Source organism: Streptopelia decaocto, assembly GCF_964273445.1.
Source record: "Streptopelia decaocto genome assembly, chromosome: 1".
Lineage (NCBI taxonomy): Eukaryota > Metazoa > Chordata > Aves > Columbiformes > Columbidae > Streptopelia > Streptopelia decaocto.
In genome coordinates, this window is record NC_138663.1 from 97,174,090 (window position 1) to 97,190,445 (window position 16,356).

The 16,356-nt window shown below is 37.5% G+C and overlaps 1 protein-coding gene across 1 annotated transcript in view; it reads right to left on the minus strand.

Annotated features, from left to right (window-relative positions):
- Positions 1–8,696: 8,696 nt before the first annotated feature.
- Positions 8,697–16,356, minus strand: part of PRKX (protein kinase cAMP-dependent X-linked catalytic subunit) — a 56,113-nt gene continuing 48,453 nt past the window's right edge. The window contains exons 7-9 of the mRNA XM_082076023.1: positions 15,535–15,612; positions 12,712–12,860; positions 8,697–12,198 (exon numbers count right to left, since the gene is read on the minus strand). Of these exons, the coding sequence (XP_081932149.1) occupies positions 12,735–12,860; positions 15,535–15,612 (204 nt within the window). The 3' untranslated portion in view covers positions 8,697–12,198; positions 12,712–12,734. The remainder of the gene's footprint in view (positions 12,199–12,711; positions 12,861–15,534; positions 15,613–16,356) is intronic.

The window sequence follows — 16,356 nt, forward strand, 5'->3', positions numbered from 1 at the left end:
TCTTTGCAGACTCACTGGGACCTTAAGTGGATAAGGACAGTGAAATGCAGTAAGCCAGGCTGCCAAGGCTTGGCAACACAGCTGTAATTATTAGAGCTGTTTGCATTTTTTTTATTTTCTTGATTGTTATATAATTATGTAAGTAATCTGCTTTTCATTATTTATCCCTTATCCTTTCAATTTTCTCAGGAAAGAAAGGAACTGAAGTATTGCCAAGGTCTTCTGTCCTGCAGGCTCAGGCCTAGAAAGACAGTTCCTGAGTGGACAGTTGCAAACTACAACTACTACAAAACTAGTTAGGATGCTGAGAAAATAAGGATATGTGCTTCCAAGTAAGACTGGTTTACACTGGACAGGAATAACCTCTGGTGCAGGTGTGGAGTCCAAGACTCCCTACCAGGCTGCAAAACCCTGAGCTTTTGCTTTCTTTCTCATCCATTCATACTAGATCCTTGCCCCTATAATATCAGCTAGCTCCAAGAAAAAAAATATGGTGAAAGCTGAGAAAGTAAACTGGTCTCTGAACTTCTGTTCTCATTTTTTGTGTAAGTAACCACTTTATTTTACTAAAGATGACAACAGCACCATTTTCTTGGGAGACTGTGCTTTCGTGGTTACTTGTGCCAGCCTGTAGTAGAGGACTTGAGGCTTTCAGTCAGTCAGACTGAGACATCTTGTAAGCGTGTCTGTGTGTACCTGCCTCAGCTCGAGAAAGGAGAGGAAATTTGGCCTCACGATGACAGCAGCATGCCTGTTATTTCTAGACCAACCTGTGCCATAAGAACAGGGCTACTGATAGGGAGTAACATTCTAAAATACTTTAAAAGGATTTTTCCTTTCTAAGGAAGTTGGGTCTTTATGTAAGAAGAGGCAAATGAAATGTCTCCGTTCAAGTCTTTTCTGCCTCATTCCTTTTAAATTCATTTTGGAATGGCGACAGCTTCCCTTTTCTATCCCATTGCTCTTTCAGATCTCGTCTCTTCCCCCAACTAGCTGTCAAAGCTCTGCTTTCTCTCTCAGGCTGCTATTTAACATCTTTGTGCAAACCCCAGACCACAGGCTCTACCCCACAAGTCTTTTTTTTTTCCTTTATTTTTTCTTTACTTTTTCTTTCACCTTCCTTTTTCCCCCCACCTTGGATCATGCTGCACATTCTCATCTTACTAAAATACATGGAAAAAGACCACTCCTTATTTTGGCTCCCATATTTGTGCTACCATTTATAGGTCTGCTGAAAGACAGACGAGACATGTGGGTGTTTGGGTTTGCACCCTGCACAGTGGGATGCTTCAGCACCTCCACCACAAATGCATCTACTAAAAACGCCCTTTCAGGCTTCATGCCTGTGGTTAGCAGGTACTGGGTGGTGGGGGCCACTGCTCTGTATCATCCAGCAGGTTCCCGTCCCTCTGCTCCTCTCCATGCTGCCACTACCGCACGGTTTCACCCTCCCCAGCACCTGCTCATCCACCTCATTCCACTACATTAAAGCCGGCAAATGCTTGCAGAGGTAAAATTATAAAAGAATTTCAAGTATTAATTTGACTTCAGAAGCACATGTACAGTGAATTCTCATGATAGATGCTGAATAAGAGCCTGGGAGGTACTAAGCCTACACGACTTCAGTACAGTGTCTGACAGCATCCAAAAATCCAGTGTACTGCAAGCATTCAAGAGAATTTTTGCTCACTACTTGGATGTCGTGGAAAACTCGGACTGAAAATAGGTCTCCCGAAGCTCTTTATTGGATCATGGCACCGTCATTGTACATGAGGGTGACGCATTTCCAGTCTGTTGAATCACACTTTTTTAATGATCACATATGGGACCTGGATACAAAAATATTTCAGTGTATTAGTAAAGGTTTTTCTTGTCTCTGAAATCATATGTTGAAGCATTCTTATGAATTAAATCACTTTGTCCTTAATTCATCTCCCAGCTGCTTCCCTGGAGACCATTTAAAGCAAAAACCAGAGATTTTGATCCAGGTTTGGATTTTTTTTTCTTCACAGTTCTATGGTGCTAGCCCGAGTACCATACACTTTTTCCTTCAAAATGCCTGATTTATACATTTAAAGTTAATAATTGTTATTTCATTCAGTTAAAACAGAAACGTTATGATGTTAACCCACTATGACTGTGTTAAGGGAGATGGACACACACACGAGAATAAATTTATTATCTTGCTCTTGTGAAGTGGTTTGAAACTCCTAAAATATTACAGAAGAAATAATCTTCCCAATCTCATTACCATTCTCAAGAACAAGCCAAGTTTACAGGTGTTGTTAATGTGATGACAAATCTATTTTTCAGTGAGTAAAAGCAACCTAAAGGGATAGCAGAGCATGTCAACATCACAGCCTTCTTAAATCAGATGTCCAAGCTACCTGCATGGCTGTGGCGGTTGCACATCCCACTCAGGTCTGGAGCCTCCAATAGGGCAGTTGGTGGCTCCTTAGCACCTTTTGTGCCCCACTGTGCCTGTCCCCATGTACATAACTTTGGTGGCACCAAGGTGCTGACAGTCACATCCTCCCCTATCCTGGGGCAGGGGTGACTTCACCTCCACACAGCTAGGGGGGGCAGGAGGGGTGGGACCCTCAGTCAAACAACAGAGTCCTTAACAAAGGAGGTGCTCAGAGTAGCTGAGAAGCTTCTGGACCACATTGTAATGCCCACCGCCAGATCTGACCAGGCTATAAAATGGGGTCCCCTTTGAGTGGTCTTCTTGAAGCAGCAGGTCTGTGAACTGGAGCCCTTTCCTTAGACTGGGACTTCCCGGGACTGAGAGCACCTCACCTCCTCCTGTGATGAGCAGTTATTTACTGGATATATCCTTGAATGAGTCCTTACCTAACCCTGGCAAGTGTGAGCGCTTGCCTAACCCAGGCGAGTGATTATTTTCTTGCGAGTAGCCATGAGTGAAAGACCTCTGTTTTTGTTCCTTGTATGTGTGTGCACATCGTGGATCCTCTTTATTCTTATGTTGTCGTACCCCTGAGGCACGGAATGACCTTAGAACCCTTGAAGTTATAAGGAAGGTATGCATTTATTTACGATGCCGGACACACGGGGAATCGTTTCACCTAACGTGTGTGTAAAATTACAGTAGCTGTGAACTTGGTTAAATGCAGTAAAGTGTTACATATTCATGAAAGTGTTAGGAACACCTATACATATTCATAACCTGTCCCCAAGAAGGCGGTTCTTATTACAATGAGTTCTGGGAGACCATTTCCATAGTCTCCACCTCTGGCTCCTCCTGGTTGCAGCTGCGCAGTGATCGTGAACCCGGGTCCTCTTTCTCTGTACAGTCACCTTTGGTCCAGTGTGATGAGCTGGTTAGGTCTCAGGATGCTGAGTTGGTTAAAACTGGCGTGTCTCCTGTCCTGTGCCCAAGTTTCTGTTATCTAGTTCACCCAAGGATGCACCAAGGATGCACCCAAGGATTATTATCTTTGCAAGGCATCAGCGAACTCCTGCTTCTCATACAATAAGTTACACAAAGCTAAGCAAGGCTAGGCAATAGTGATGTGGGTTAAAGGGTTAGTCTCTAAGTGTCTTTAGTGATGTGGGGTAGGGTTAGTTCTTTAAGTGTCAAGTGTTAGTTTTTTAAGTGTTAATTAGTTAATTGTTAATTCCCTGTATCACCCCAATAATCTCCTCAACTGATACTTGAACCTGTGTTTTATGTTGTCAGAGTGCTAAATAATTGTATAAACCCTGTTTCTGGTTGGTTTATTGGCTATGCTTTTCCAGCTAGAATAAAGTCTCTTTTGGAACTTACTGTCTGCCTAAAATTGACTTTCAGGATGCCTCCATGACAATGTTATCTTACCTAAAATTGGAGTGTCTGATGATTACTCAGTTAAGCAGTTTCTTAGTGTTCACGTGAATAAACTTATGATTGACACTCTATATTAGAAATTCTCAGAAAATACCAGAAAAACTAATAGAAAACAAAATTACTTTTGTTTTGGAAAATGTTTCCATTAGATGCCTCCCAGTTAAATGGACTGTTTTGTGAGTGATTTCTATCAGGCTCACTGACCCTAAAAATGTTGTCACTTTCAGAATCACTAGTATCTGCAGACATTATTATCACAAAATACCTATTTCAATTATAAAATCTCAAATTTGTCAGACTCACAAAGATGAGGATACAATAAAAAAGTCTTTTGACCAAAGTCTCAAAACCCTTGAGCCTCCTTATACTCTACATCCACACTAAATGTCCCAAAGGAATCCTTGATGCCCCACGCAAGTGGATACACAGCCCCTCCAGAGGTTTGTGCCATCTCCTTTTGTCTAAGGACATTCTGAAGCTCCTTGGCTGTTTGCTTAAATACTTATTCCAGAGTCTCCATCTCCTGATTCATTCACATCATTCCTTTTTGAATCAGGACCATTGGGAGGAATCAGAGCACTTGGTGCTTTTGTTATCTCACTGTGCCTTGCTGTGCTTTTATTGCTATGTATTATACTTCTAAGATTGTGATCAGCAGTATTAGAAGGCAACACACAATGTATTGGAAACACAGCAAGCTGAAAGTGGAATCACTTCTGTACACAGTAGTATAAAGCCATTTAAATGCTTTTAATAGTGCTGTGTCTTATTTTTTAAAGAAAAACTTTTTTACAACACAGATTGGATTATATTCATGCTTTTCTTATGAGGACATTTTGTGATCCTTGATTAAAAGGACAGTTCATGGGGAAGTAATGTTTGCCAAGTTAACTAAAGAGGAGCTCGAATTCTCATCAATTCAAACAGGAAATGAGAACGGAAGAGTGCTTTGTTTTCCTGTATATCTTTATCAAGATCAAATCTTTAAATTTAGAACTGTTTGGAACTAACAATTGAATGATTTACTATTGTTTAAAAATAAATATAAAGACTCTGGAGTATACTAAGTATACTATAGAAGTACTTCTGTGGTTATTTTATATATATTTATAGATACAAATATGTAAATATATAAATATACTTTTTTTTTTTTTTAAGAGGGATAACAATTCTTCCTCAACCCTCCTGTCACCAAAAGGGCAAAACCAATTCACATTCTTGTTAATTAACAGTGGACAAACACTTATTGACTTTATCTGGAAAGTTTTTATTTTTCATTATATGCCATTTCAAAAGCTGTGAATTAAAAAAAAAAATAGATGGTGTTATTATTGTATGTACATAAACTGACTGCTAAGTAAACGTGAGATATATCACAATAAAGGCATTACTTGGAAATGGCATCAGTCTTCCTCTGTTTTCAGTTGAACATATTCCAGGCCAATTCCCATGATACAGTTTTCAGTGAAGGAGAAAGGAGATGTGTTCTCTGTATTTGCAAAAGCCAAAACATCAGAGGGAATTATTTTGCTGACACGAGGAGCCCTGCATGAGCAACATGGTAGTTACATTTTTGGGGTGCCTGAACAAAACTAGGTGGGTGTGGACAGGTCTTTGTCTTTAGGTCTATCACACAACTTTGTCACCCAGCCCAAGGAACATATGTGAAACTGCTCCAGCCTTTGTCTTGAATGCCTTTCCTGCCCATAGTAACATTGCCTTTTCCGAGAGGTCTCACTGTGCTCCATTCCCATCTGCCATGATGAGGGGCTTGGCTGGCAAGACGAATGCAATCATGCTTGGAATTGTGGTTCCTGGAAAGGCTTTCTCGTGGTGACGCTTTCTCTTTCCACACTCCAGCTAGCCGTATGGGAGCTCCTCGGTGTTTATGAATCATCCAGACAACCACATCTGGTGGAAATGCCAGCACAATGTTATAAGACTTCATTGTTTGCCAGCTTGTCACATCACCATAGAAAGAACTGGGTGGAAATAAGTTTCTGCTGAAACTTCTTTATCTGACAGAGGTGCATTTTGAGCAGCATCCAGTACTTTTTGGATCCAGTGCACATCCAGCAACACATGAGCACACCAGTGTTCCGCCTCTCAGTTTGCAAAGAGCTGGGTGCTACACTAATTCCAAAACTCCCCCACAAGCCAGAGAAATGCCACGCTGGCTTGCTAAAGAAAGGTTGAAAGGCATGGCCATTTAAAACACCTCTGAGATTAAAAAGTTTATGAACTGCTGGAAACTTAGTTCTACACATGGAAGTCAATGAGGTAACATTCCTTCTACAATTACCTGGTTGACATACAAATCAGTTTTCTTCCAAATGAAAACTCAAAGCTGTCTATAGAGACAGCAACTCAGCACCACCTTCACCAGAAGAACTTGCTTGTCATGAGCAACCAGTATGCAGCACTTGACATGAACACATAGTCTGTTTCGTGACTTCAGACCTCCTTTAAGTCCAGAGGGGTTAAACAGTCTTTCCACAGCATTTGAGAAAGCAAGGTACTGAACAAATTCCTTAGCTCATTATTTCAACTCTGCTGAAGTTAAAGTTGTGAAAATAATTAGTTTATTAGTTTGTATGGAAGGCTTTGTTTTATTTCTTATTTCTAGTCTTTCATATGACTCACTATAATGCATTGTTTTAATCTGCAATTTATTGCTGCTACCTCCCATAACACCTTAAGAGGAAAGAAGATCTTTCCTCTTTCTATCTTTTGGATAGAAAAAAACAGCAGTGAACTCCACTGAATGTCACCCTCGGGGCAATAGGGAAACAAGCTTGAACATGAAGCAAGCACTTCCAAAACAATACAGGAAAATACAGCTCTTTAAAGGGAACTAGCTAAAAGAAGCCAGTAAATACAACAAACTTTGGCAATCTATGAAACCATGCTGTAACTAAAACCTGATTTTCAAGGTGGCTTGTATTTTTCTTTCTAATACATCATATGCTATGGCCCTATGCAGAGAAAAATACCCCACACTTTTGGACAACATATGTTCTAAAAGTCATTGACTGTTTCTATAGTCTTTTTGCAGCTTTTCTCTATTTAACTGCTTGAAGCTATGCCAATCTAAGATCAACCAATGAGATTTAGAGAGAAAAAACTTATGGACTGAATTATTTCAAGTAGGATGAAATCTCCACTTAGTGTACAGAATACACCAGGAGCTAAAAGACAGTAAAAGGTAAATATCACTTCATTTACATTTTTGTTAGCTACTATTATTGTTGACAGCTTGAAATCAGAAAAAACAAAACAAAACAACAAAACCAAACAATAAACCAGAACATAAAGACTGATAACAAAATTAAATAAGGAAGATAGGTTTCTGTGCTGTTCATGATTTTCACAGTAGCACAATAAGAAAATATATTTTGAACTACAATGACAAAATTCATCACTCCACTGTCCAAGTGGAGATCAGTGAGGTGTGGCGCTCCTCGGGGGTCGGTATTGGGACCGGTCCTGTTAAACGTCTTTGTTGGCAACATGGACAGTAGGACTGAGTGCACCCTCAGCAAGTTTGCCGATGACACCATGCTGTGTGGTACAGTTGACATGCTGGTGGAAAGGAATGCCAACCAGAGGAACCTTGACAAGCTTGAGAGAGTTCAGAGAAGGGTAACGAAGCTGGTGAGAGGCCTGGACCATAACTCTGATGAGGAGCAGCTGAAGGAACCTGGGGTTGTTGAGCCTGGAGAAAAGGAGGCTGAGGGGAGATCTTACCACTGTCTACAACTACCTGAAAGGAGGTTGTAGCATGGAGGGGTTGGTCTCTTTTCCTGAGTAGCAAGTGTAGGAAAAGAGGAAATGGCCTCAAGTTGCACCAGGGAAGGTTCAGATTGGGTATCAGGAAACATTTCTTCATGGAAAGGGTTGTAAAGCACTGGAACAGGCTGCCCAGGGAAGTGGTAGACTCACCATCCCTGAAGGGGTTTAACAGACGTGTAGATGAGGCTCTTCGGACAATTTTTTTTTATTTTCAGTCAGTTCATGAGGCATCCACTTATTGAATTTTTTCACCTTTGCGATTTGCTACAAATGCTGAACAACCATAGAATTGCTGACATTGAGTTCTTCGGCAACTTCTCATGTAGTTGTCAGAGGGTTGGCTTTGATGATTGCTCCCAGTGGGTCTATGTCAACTTCCAATGGCCGCTGCTACACTCCTCATCTTCAAGGCTCTTGTCTCCTTTGCAAAACTTCTTGAACCACTGCTGCACTGTACATTCGGGAACAGTTCCTAGGCCAAGCGTCTTGTTGATGTTGCAAGTTGTCTCCGCTGCTTTCTGTCTAACATATAATTTCCATAGTCTAAAATAAACAGCAAGTAATAAGTCACTAGCAAAAAAAAAAAAAAAAAAAAAAAAAAAAAAAGGTGAGAAAATGGCATTCAAATTATATAAAACATAACCACATTTATTTCAGAATGTATTCCAATATCAAATGTCAATTTTCAACAATGCAAAGACCATAATTCCTTTTGCACCAACCTTAGAAAAAAACAACCCTTAACTAGCACAAACGGTATCTATTTGGTCATTAAGTTGTGAATATTTTGAAGGAATTACAGTCATATAATCAAAGTTTAATGAGAAGTCTGAGTTAACACTTTTCACTATTGGTGCACTACCTGAAATGAATTTTAAAATATACTTTTTTGTGCTTCTTCTACAGCAACTGAAATATGTTCCACAACTTGTGTCTTGTTCTGGAAAGAGTCAACTTCTGAAAAGAAGGAACAGTTGTTTTTCTACTCCTCTCCCTTTCATAATTTTTTGGATGAAGAACCTCTACCTCCTCCCAACATAAATGGAAGCAAACTAGGTTTAAACATTTAAAAAGATATAAAGGTTTATTTAATGAATCCAGATTTGACAGATATTACATAAATTAAACAGCAATAAAATTTTACTAGGTTTTATGTACAGATCACAGTGATTTTCATTGTGCAATGAGGGCTGACTTTGTAACTTTGAACAGTACTTACACATGTGAGCTACCACAAGCAACCAGCAACATACACCACTAGTCCAAGTTAACCTCTGAAGTCTAACAGTTCAAACTGATTATGCAGTACACAAATGCCTACTACTGCTATCACTACTTACTACACAACGGAGTATTTATAAAGCAGTCAAGGTTTGCCATAGAAAAGTGCAAAACATGGAAAGCCTGTACACAGTACAGTACCAAAAGGAATCATGCTACAGTCATTGAAAGCTGAAAAATAATTCTATAGCACAGGAAGCACTGCATCACAACTCTTCTGAAAGGCAAGCAGATGGGCTGCGGAACAGCCATATCTTAATTGCTTTCAAAACTGCAAAAATCCCTGTTCATCCATTTCAACATAGTTTAGTACCTATATTTGATCTGTTAACAATGACTTTCTACAGTGGAAGATCACAGTTAAAGCTCAGTAGCACACATATTCATTGATAAGCTAATTTACAGGAAAATCTACAGCATGTTCTCCATTGATATAATGAAACATTTATATCATTTGGTTACAAGGCAATTGAGTTTACAATGCATGTTTATCACTTAAAACCTCAAATTGGGCAATTAAAAATATAGATATATAAAACTCAAAAATAAAGGTTGTTTCTTAATGTTTAACATTCTTGTTCACCGAAGCAGAATACCAAAGGCCTATGGGGTCTTGCAAGAGAACAGTCCTTATGCAACAGTCTATACGCAAAAACATGTGTTAAAAGAACTAACCATAATAAAATGAACTTCAGAGAATACCATACCTGAATATAAAATAAAAAAGTGTTCTAGTCTGCTTAAAAAAAAAAACATAAATCCACAGTCCTTAGTGCAGTGTGTATCCAGGGACTTCTGCATGAGCACTCAGACAGAACTATGTTAGTGGGCCATGAAGTCCCAGTACTTAAACCAGACTCACTTGTGCAAATCAATAAAATGGACATGTAATAACAGTTCATTAAGTTCAAGAATGTAGAGAAAATAACTCATCACTTAAAATAATGATTGAAAAATGTTTGGGGTGTTTTTTTTAATTAAAGGGTTTTAATTAAAAAAAATTTGAAAGCAGTTTTGTACTAGGAAGCATCTTGACGAGGTCAGTAGTAAAGCATCTGTACACATGGCTCCAGAAATAATATAAAGTCAATGGATTAGCATTATTAAGAAGATTGTATTTGTTTTTTTTTTTTTAGTCTCTATCATAATGAGTGTCAGTGCATCCACTGCCAGCAATGGATAAGATAAATAAAAAGAAAATCCACTGTCTCCTGTTGTTGAAGCATTCCATACTTCTAACCACTATTGTGGCACATTAGTCAAATGCAACTTCATTTCCTCAGCTTTGAAGACTTTGAAGACAGTTTTTAAAATTGAAAAAAAACCTATATTTAGCACACTTGCTTGTTGTACTATGTACATTTTAAAATAAGAAACTGGTTTTGTAGTACTCAGATTCCACAAAATACTGTAAGCTTACACATTAAAAACTGTGCTTGCTCCCCTTAGACAAAGTAAGCTGTGTGCTTCAGTTTTTCCAATTGATTTGGAATAACTAATTTCACAGATACAAATACAATGGAACAGATTAATTTTTTTAAGAGAATAAGGTATTTTTACCAGGTTAAAACGATCATTTACTATGGATTTTCCTGCATTCCATTATACATTCCGACACAGTATTTACTGAGTGGCAGCTGGGGCCACCAACTTGTGGAACAGTTTAATTTAATTAGCAATTAATAGAATGACTACTTCGTAAGGATTCAGGATTTAGTTCAGAAAAATAAATCTTTGAACTACATTTCTTATGGCATTGCAGATCAAAAATGTGGGGACCAGTTTGGGGAAGAAACTGTCTGTATGATCTACTTAAACAGTTTTACATAGAGCCCATCAGTCATAGTAGCAGAGCTTCAGTGATCTGATATGCTTTTAAAAAATATATTTTTGGTCTAGATATTATAATTTCACTGAAAGTTATCTAAAACCACAACATATGAAAGAATGTAATTAGTTTTTGAAATCAAAGCACTTCAAAATCATTTCCCTTACAGTAACACAAGTATCAATATGCAACGTGAAAAAAGCCTAAAAAAAGATCCTGACTTGTATACAATCTACTTTCATGTTTATGTGTATTCATATAGGTAGATGCATCATACATATGCACATACTGATATTTGGTGCTACTTAAAATGAAACAGCATTGCAAATACTTCCTAAATAAAGTGTACTCAAGCTCCTAGAAAGATACTAAGTACAGGATGAAAAAAAGAGACTCCTTACATCTAAGGTTTGAACTCTGCATATATCAAATTCCTGGCAGCAGAGACTTCAGGACATTTCCAAAAGCAGGAGCAGAAAAATCAGGCTCTAACATATATTCGGTCTTCCCTCTGATATTCCAAAGTGCCAAGCATTCAACAACAACTATTTCAACAGTGAAAGAAGTCTGTTATGGCTTGTGCATCACATTTGGAGAAGACAGCAAGCCTGAGAGAGAACATCTCCTGTAAGAGCCTGTTAGAGTCCTTTTATCGGTATGCACTGAACCGAACTTTTACAGAGTCTTCATGTGAGGAATCTCATTTCAGACAGTGAATCATCACTCAGTATCCTGGTTTGTAAAGAGACATCACTGTAACAGAACTTCATAAATTAGCCATTAAGATGCATCTTAATCAACAATAAAACATGCCCTTGTCTTTCTGCTTTCAAGTACTATGGTTGCAAGTGGAAATTTTAGGTACAAACCTTTTTTAAAACGTAATTATTTTTACTTTTTACAAAGAATTATAAAATGTATATAAGATGATGAAAAACTCATTTATCCTTTTTAAGATTTTTATTCCTAGAGAACTTCTTGAAAAACATTATCTGAAAAATAAAAATCATAGACTCTGCAAAGTACAAAAATTTACATCTTTGCACAGCTCCTGTGCTTTAGTTGTATTGTATTCATTATATACATATATATACTAATTTGTGCTTTTAATTACACAAGTTTAGTACAAACTTATAAAATTAAGTCTATGAGTTAACTATGCAAAATAGCAGGAAAATTAACTAAACCATAAGTTAAAAAAAATAATCCTAAAATATATCATTTTAGTGAGTCTACTTCAGAGTAGACTATCAATATTACAATTTACTAATGTCAAATGTTTACAGCAAAAAATTATTCTTGTCTGCCTCCAACTCTTTAGGTATTTTATCTATACTAAGATGTGTATCTGAATGCAGTATCATTCTTATCCACAAAGAAAGTCTTCATTTACGTATGAACTCCATTCTTCTTCAGACTTCGTCTTAGCACTTCAATTCCTTTCCAGTTTCTAAGAAAAAATAATGAGAAAGGAACACTAAATACAATGTGGAGCATGTGAATTAAATAACAAGTATCAACTTATCACAGTGATCAGACAGAATTCAGGGTACAGAATTAACCTGAAAATCTTATTCCTCTAACTAACATCTTCATTCTTAATATAAAACTCTTGCAATCAAGAACAATCACGTTTTCTTATCTGTCAAATCAGTCTAGATATTTGCCTTTAACACACTATTTTAAAAGGTTTAAGGAAAGGACTTCATATCTGTATGTGAATAACTCATCACTTCAGAACATGAAAGCCTGTCAGATAAATTACCTTTGTCGTTCCATAAGCCTGCTTTACAATATTTTATTACAACAATTTAATTATACTATTGATTACTGTGATTCATGTTGGTTTTATGAGCTGTAAGGAAGTATTAATCACTATTATGAATCAGAAGACGTAGTTTCTGCAGATGGCTCTCACTCACAGACCAATGTTTTGAAGAGGATTCCTGACATTTGGACACACCTTGTCCAGTGTAGATGTCGCTTTCAGAAGTTCTTGAAAATTTCTAGATCTTTAGGGGGTACTGGAGGCATCTTGTTCCAGTCGTCCTCAGGATAAGCTTCAAAATTGGAAGTATCCCCATCATTGGACACTTTTGGTACTATGGGAGGCTAGTCAGAACAAGCACAACAAAAATATTAGTATAGATTCCTCAATGAGCTCCTCTCCATCATATTAAAGCAGGAGTTCTGTAAAAGACTGATTAAACAAAAGGGGTACATATTTATGAAAGTTCACTTTTTCACCAATAATGAACAGCACAAGAGAGAGAGAGAAGGTTACAGCAACACGGACTACATTCCAATGCTGTGTCTTAGCTGCAGCTATTTGAAAGACACTTATAATACAGATATCTTTTATTTAGCACTGAGGTCCTAACTGCTTTGCAGACTGAAGGTAACTACTGCCAATGATGCCTACAACTGCGCTTCCAGGCACATGCTGTTACAGCATCATCTGCCATTCTCCTTCCTCACTCCTCCCCACTTCTGTGGCCCTGTGAGCAAAAACGAGTGGAATCACATTAGGTTCCTTCCAACTATGAATGGGTCTTGATAGCAGTGTGGGTAACTGCTTTCTCACTGAAGGAAAAAAGCCTCCTCTTCCTCACTTTCAAATAGATCATTTGCTTTTAAGGAGGCTGAAATAACTAACTTGTGTATACCTCACACTAACTACTACGCTTTTTCCAAGCATAGCTATAAACTTCGGCAAGGAAATTGCTGCACTGTTTTTAAAAAAAAAAAAAAAAAAAATTAATCACACAAGGATGTCTGTAAAAGCATCTTAATTCAAATTCATCTTTTTAAGGAAACTTGGAGGTGCCAAGAGAAATATCTGCTTTCTATTTCTTTGAATTTCTAGTATTGCCCAACAGGTTCACAGTTCCTGTTTTTTTTTTTTCCTTGTCTTAGATCTAGCATCAAGATTACTCTGCCCTTCTACCCACACGCTATGAGACAAAGCTCCTTTCTGGAACATTTCATTAATGTAGGGGTTAATGCAGGGTAAAACCAGTTTCTTCTCTCAAAGGACGTTCATCTTTTTATCCCCTTCTCAGTAACAGAGAACTTAACTATCGTCACGAGTTCAACAAAACACTGAGGATGACAAAACTTTATGGACAATCAGCACACTGGCTAATAAAAGTCGTACCACAGACAGAATGACACAGTACAGCAAAATGTTATTCTGCGTCTCCTCAAAAAGAGACATGTCTGGCTTCCACGAGCTCTGAGATCTCCAATCTTTTTGGCTTCTCAGTTTGTAACAGTGCCATCAGCAGGTTTTCGGTGGGAAAGAAAGGGTCCTGAGGGATGGCACTGCTGAGCTTCAGCCCAAAGCGGAGTCCTGCTTTTGCCATGTGTCAGCCACAGCACACTGCCCAGATGCCTGAGAACGTACAGAATCTGCTCTGCTCCAGAGAACTACCTGCTCCACTGTGCGCAACGCCTAGGGATCCTCATCTCCCTGTAAGCATTTGGGCAGGAAAATAAATTCTATGAAGTGACACAGAAGAGAAAAATAAAATTAAAAAAAAAAAAAAAAAGATAAAGGAAAATTCATAATAATCTGAGTGCCAGAGTGAGGTTGTTGTTTTGTTTGTTTTTTAATAATAAAAATGCAATACAAAGGATGTTTGGACCTTAGACTTCTGATTTGTGCCTCTAACATTCAGTTTTTAATACTATTTGTTTATTTAGTAATCCAGTAGGTTGTAATAAACTTGAGAGTTGAAATATTTATAAAACGTGTTAGCATCCAGTTTGTATTTTTGCCTATTTGTGTGATGGGGATTTTTAGTAAATGATTTGAAAAACATCAACTGGGTGTAGTAACCATTAAAAAAACCTGCAAAACCCACACACTCAAAACAATGTAAAACCGTGTTTGTGGGGTTTTTTTCTTTTTTTTTAAGAAAAAAGTCAACTATAACTTTGTATTAGGATGTTGTCCACAAGAACACATCAAAAACATTTTATCTCTTATCTATTTTGCAATAATTCAATTTAAGGTATCTAGCCAGAAATTCTTTATAAGAAACTAATGCAAAGAAAAGAAAGAGCAAACATTTAATCAGTACTTGACTGACTGCATACAGCAACCCGTGTTACTGAATATCATTGCTCTAAGAAATCATACTAGTTAGAACTCGAAAAAGGAAAGGAGGAAGGCAGTTTTACTTCCAAAGGACTTTAAAAAGCATTTTGCAGTGTTAATAGCTTTTGCAAACATCTGCCCTCATAGAACTCAGTGCTGTTAAAAAGTATGTTAGAATTACATTCATAAATTTTCCCCTCTCACCTTCCCTATTCTTCCTACTCCTATATGCTTTACATTTTATTAAAGCATTTACCTGAATTGAACCTGGCACTAAAATATAAAGCCCAAAGTAAGAAAATTCCACAGACATAAGAGCAAGAAAACAAAACAAAACAATCTAACCAAGCCACCATCCTCTTTCATCCCCCAACATAAAACCACCTAAAACAAGTAGTTACTTGTAAAACCCTAAAACTGAAAATTAAACATTGTATTTACTAATGAACTTCAGCAAAACAAAGTGGGGATTTTTTGTTTTAGACATTTTGTATACAGACAAAAATGCAAGTAGACAGCCATATAAATTCTGCAATGTATAAGAGAAAAATTACATGTAGTTATTGATGTGTGCATATACACACACATGAACATAGATGCAACAAGCAAGCAAACCTCAACAGATCATCTTAAAAGAACAATGATATCTTGTTGTGGTCTTATACAGTATTTTGCAGAATATACCTTTAGTCTCCTTTGCGGTACAGCGTCCCAGTCTATAGACCTGAACCATCGATGTCTCTTCACATCATCTGCTCCATTCTTTAAAGAGAGAAAAAAAATAAATAAATATTTAGTAAGTTATATGTATGCCAAATCCTGTATTTAATCATAAGAACTGTGGTATCAAGGCAGACTAATGGTCCACCTAACCTTTTATCTTTTCTCAGGTGATAATTACTAAAAGATTCTACAGGATAAATTCAGTGTTATTTCCCTACCAGACCACAAGTTCCAGCAATAAGATATCCCTCCCCCCCCTTTTTTTCAATCAGCATTCTTCTGATAGAACAAAGATCAAGAATAGGCTTTAAAATACCCACAAAACCATTCACTGCAGCGCTACTCACTTCTGTTTTCTTCAACATTTTAGCGAATGCCTCTTATTCAGACATACTTTATAATTTTTACATTAAGAAAAAAAAATAATTGAGGGTTGACATTGTCTCAAAAATGATGTCTGGAAAGCATGTAGTTTTACCAAATATGACAGATATTTAGTGCTGACAAGAAGTTCTCAGTACTATTCCAGAAGTATACATAATAAAACCATTTGTTTTCATTTTAGATATATCGTATTTGCATTGCAATGATTATCCTCTCTAGGCTGACTATTTTGATTATGTACATAAAGAATGAAAATGTCTCTTTTTCCTCTCTCTTTTTTTTCCCCCCCCCAGGATGAAGCTCGGTTCAAGCACAGACTCATTCTCAAGGCACCAAGCACTGGAGTAAACCAGCTGTTTCTGTCTCAGGCCCGATCACAGCACAGCTTTAATGCACAGC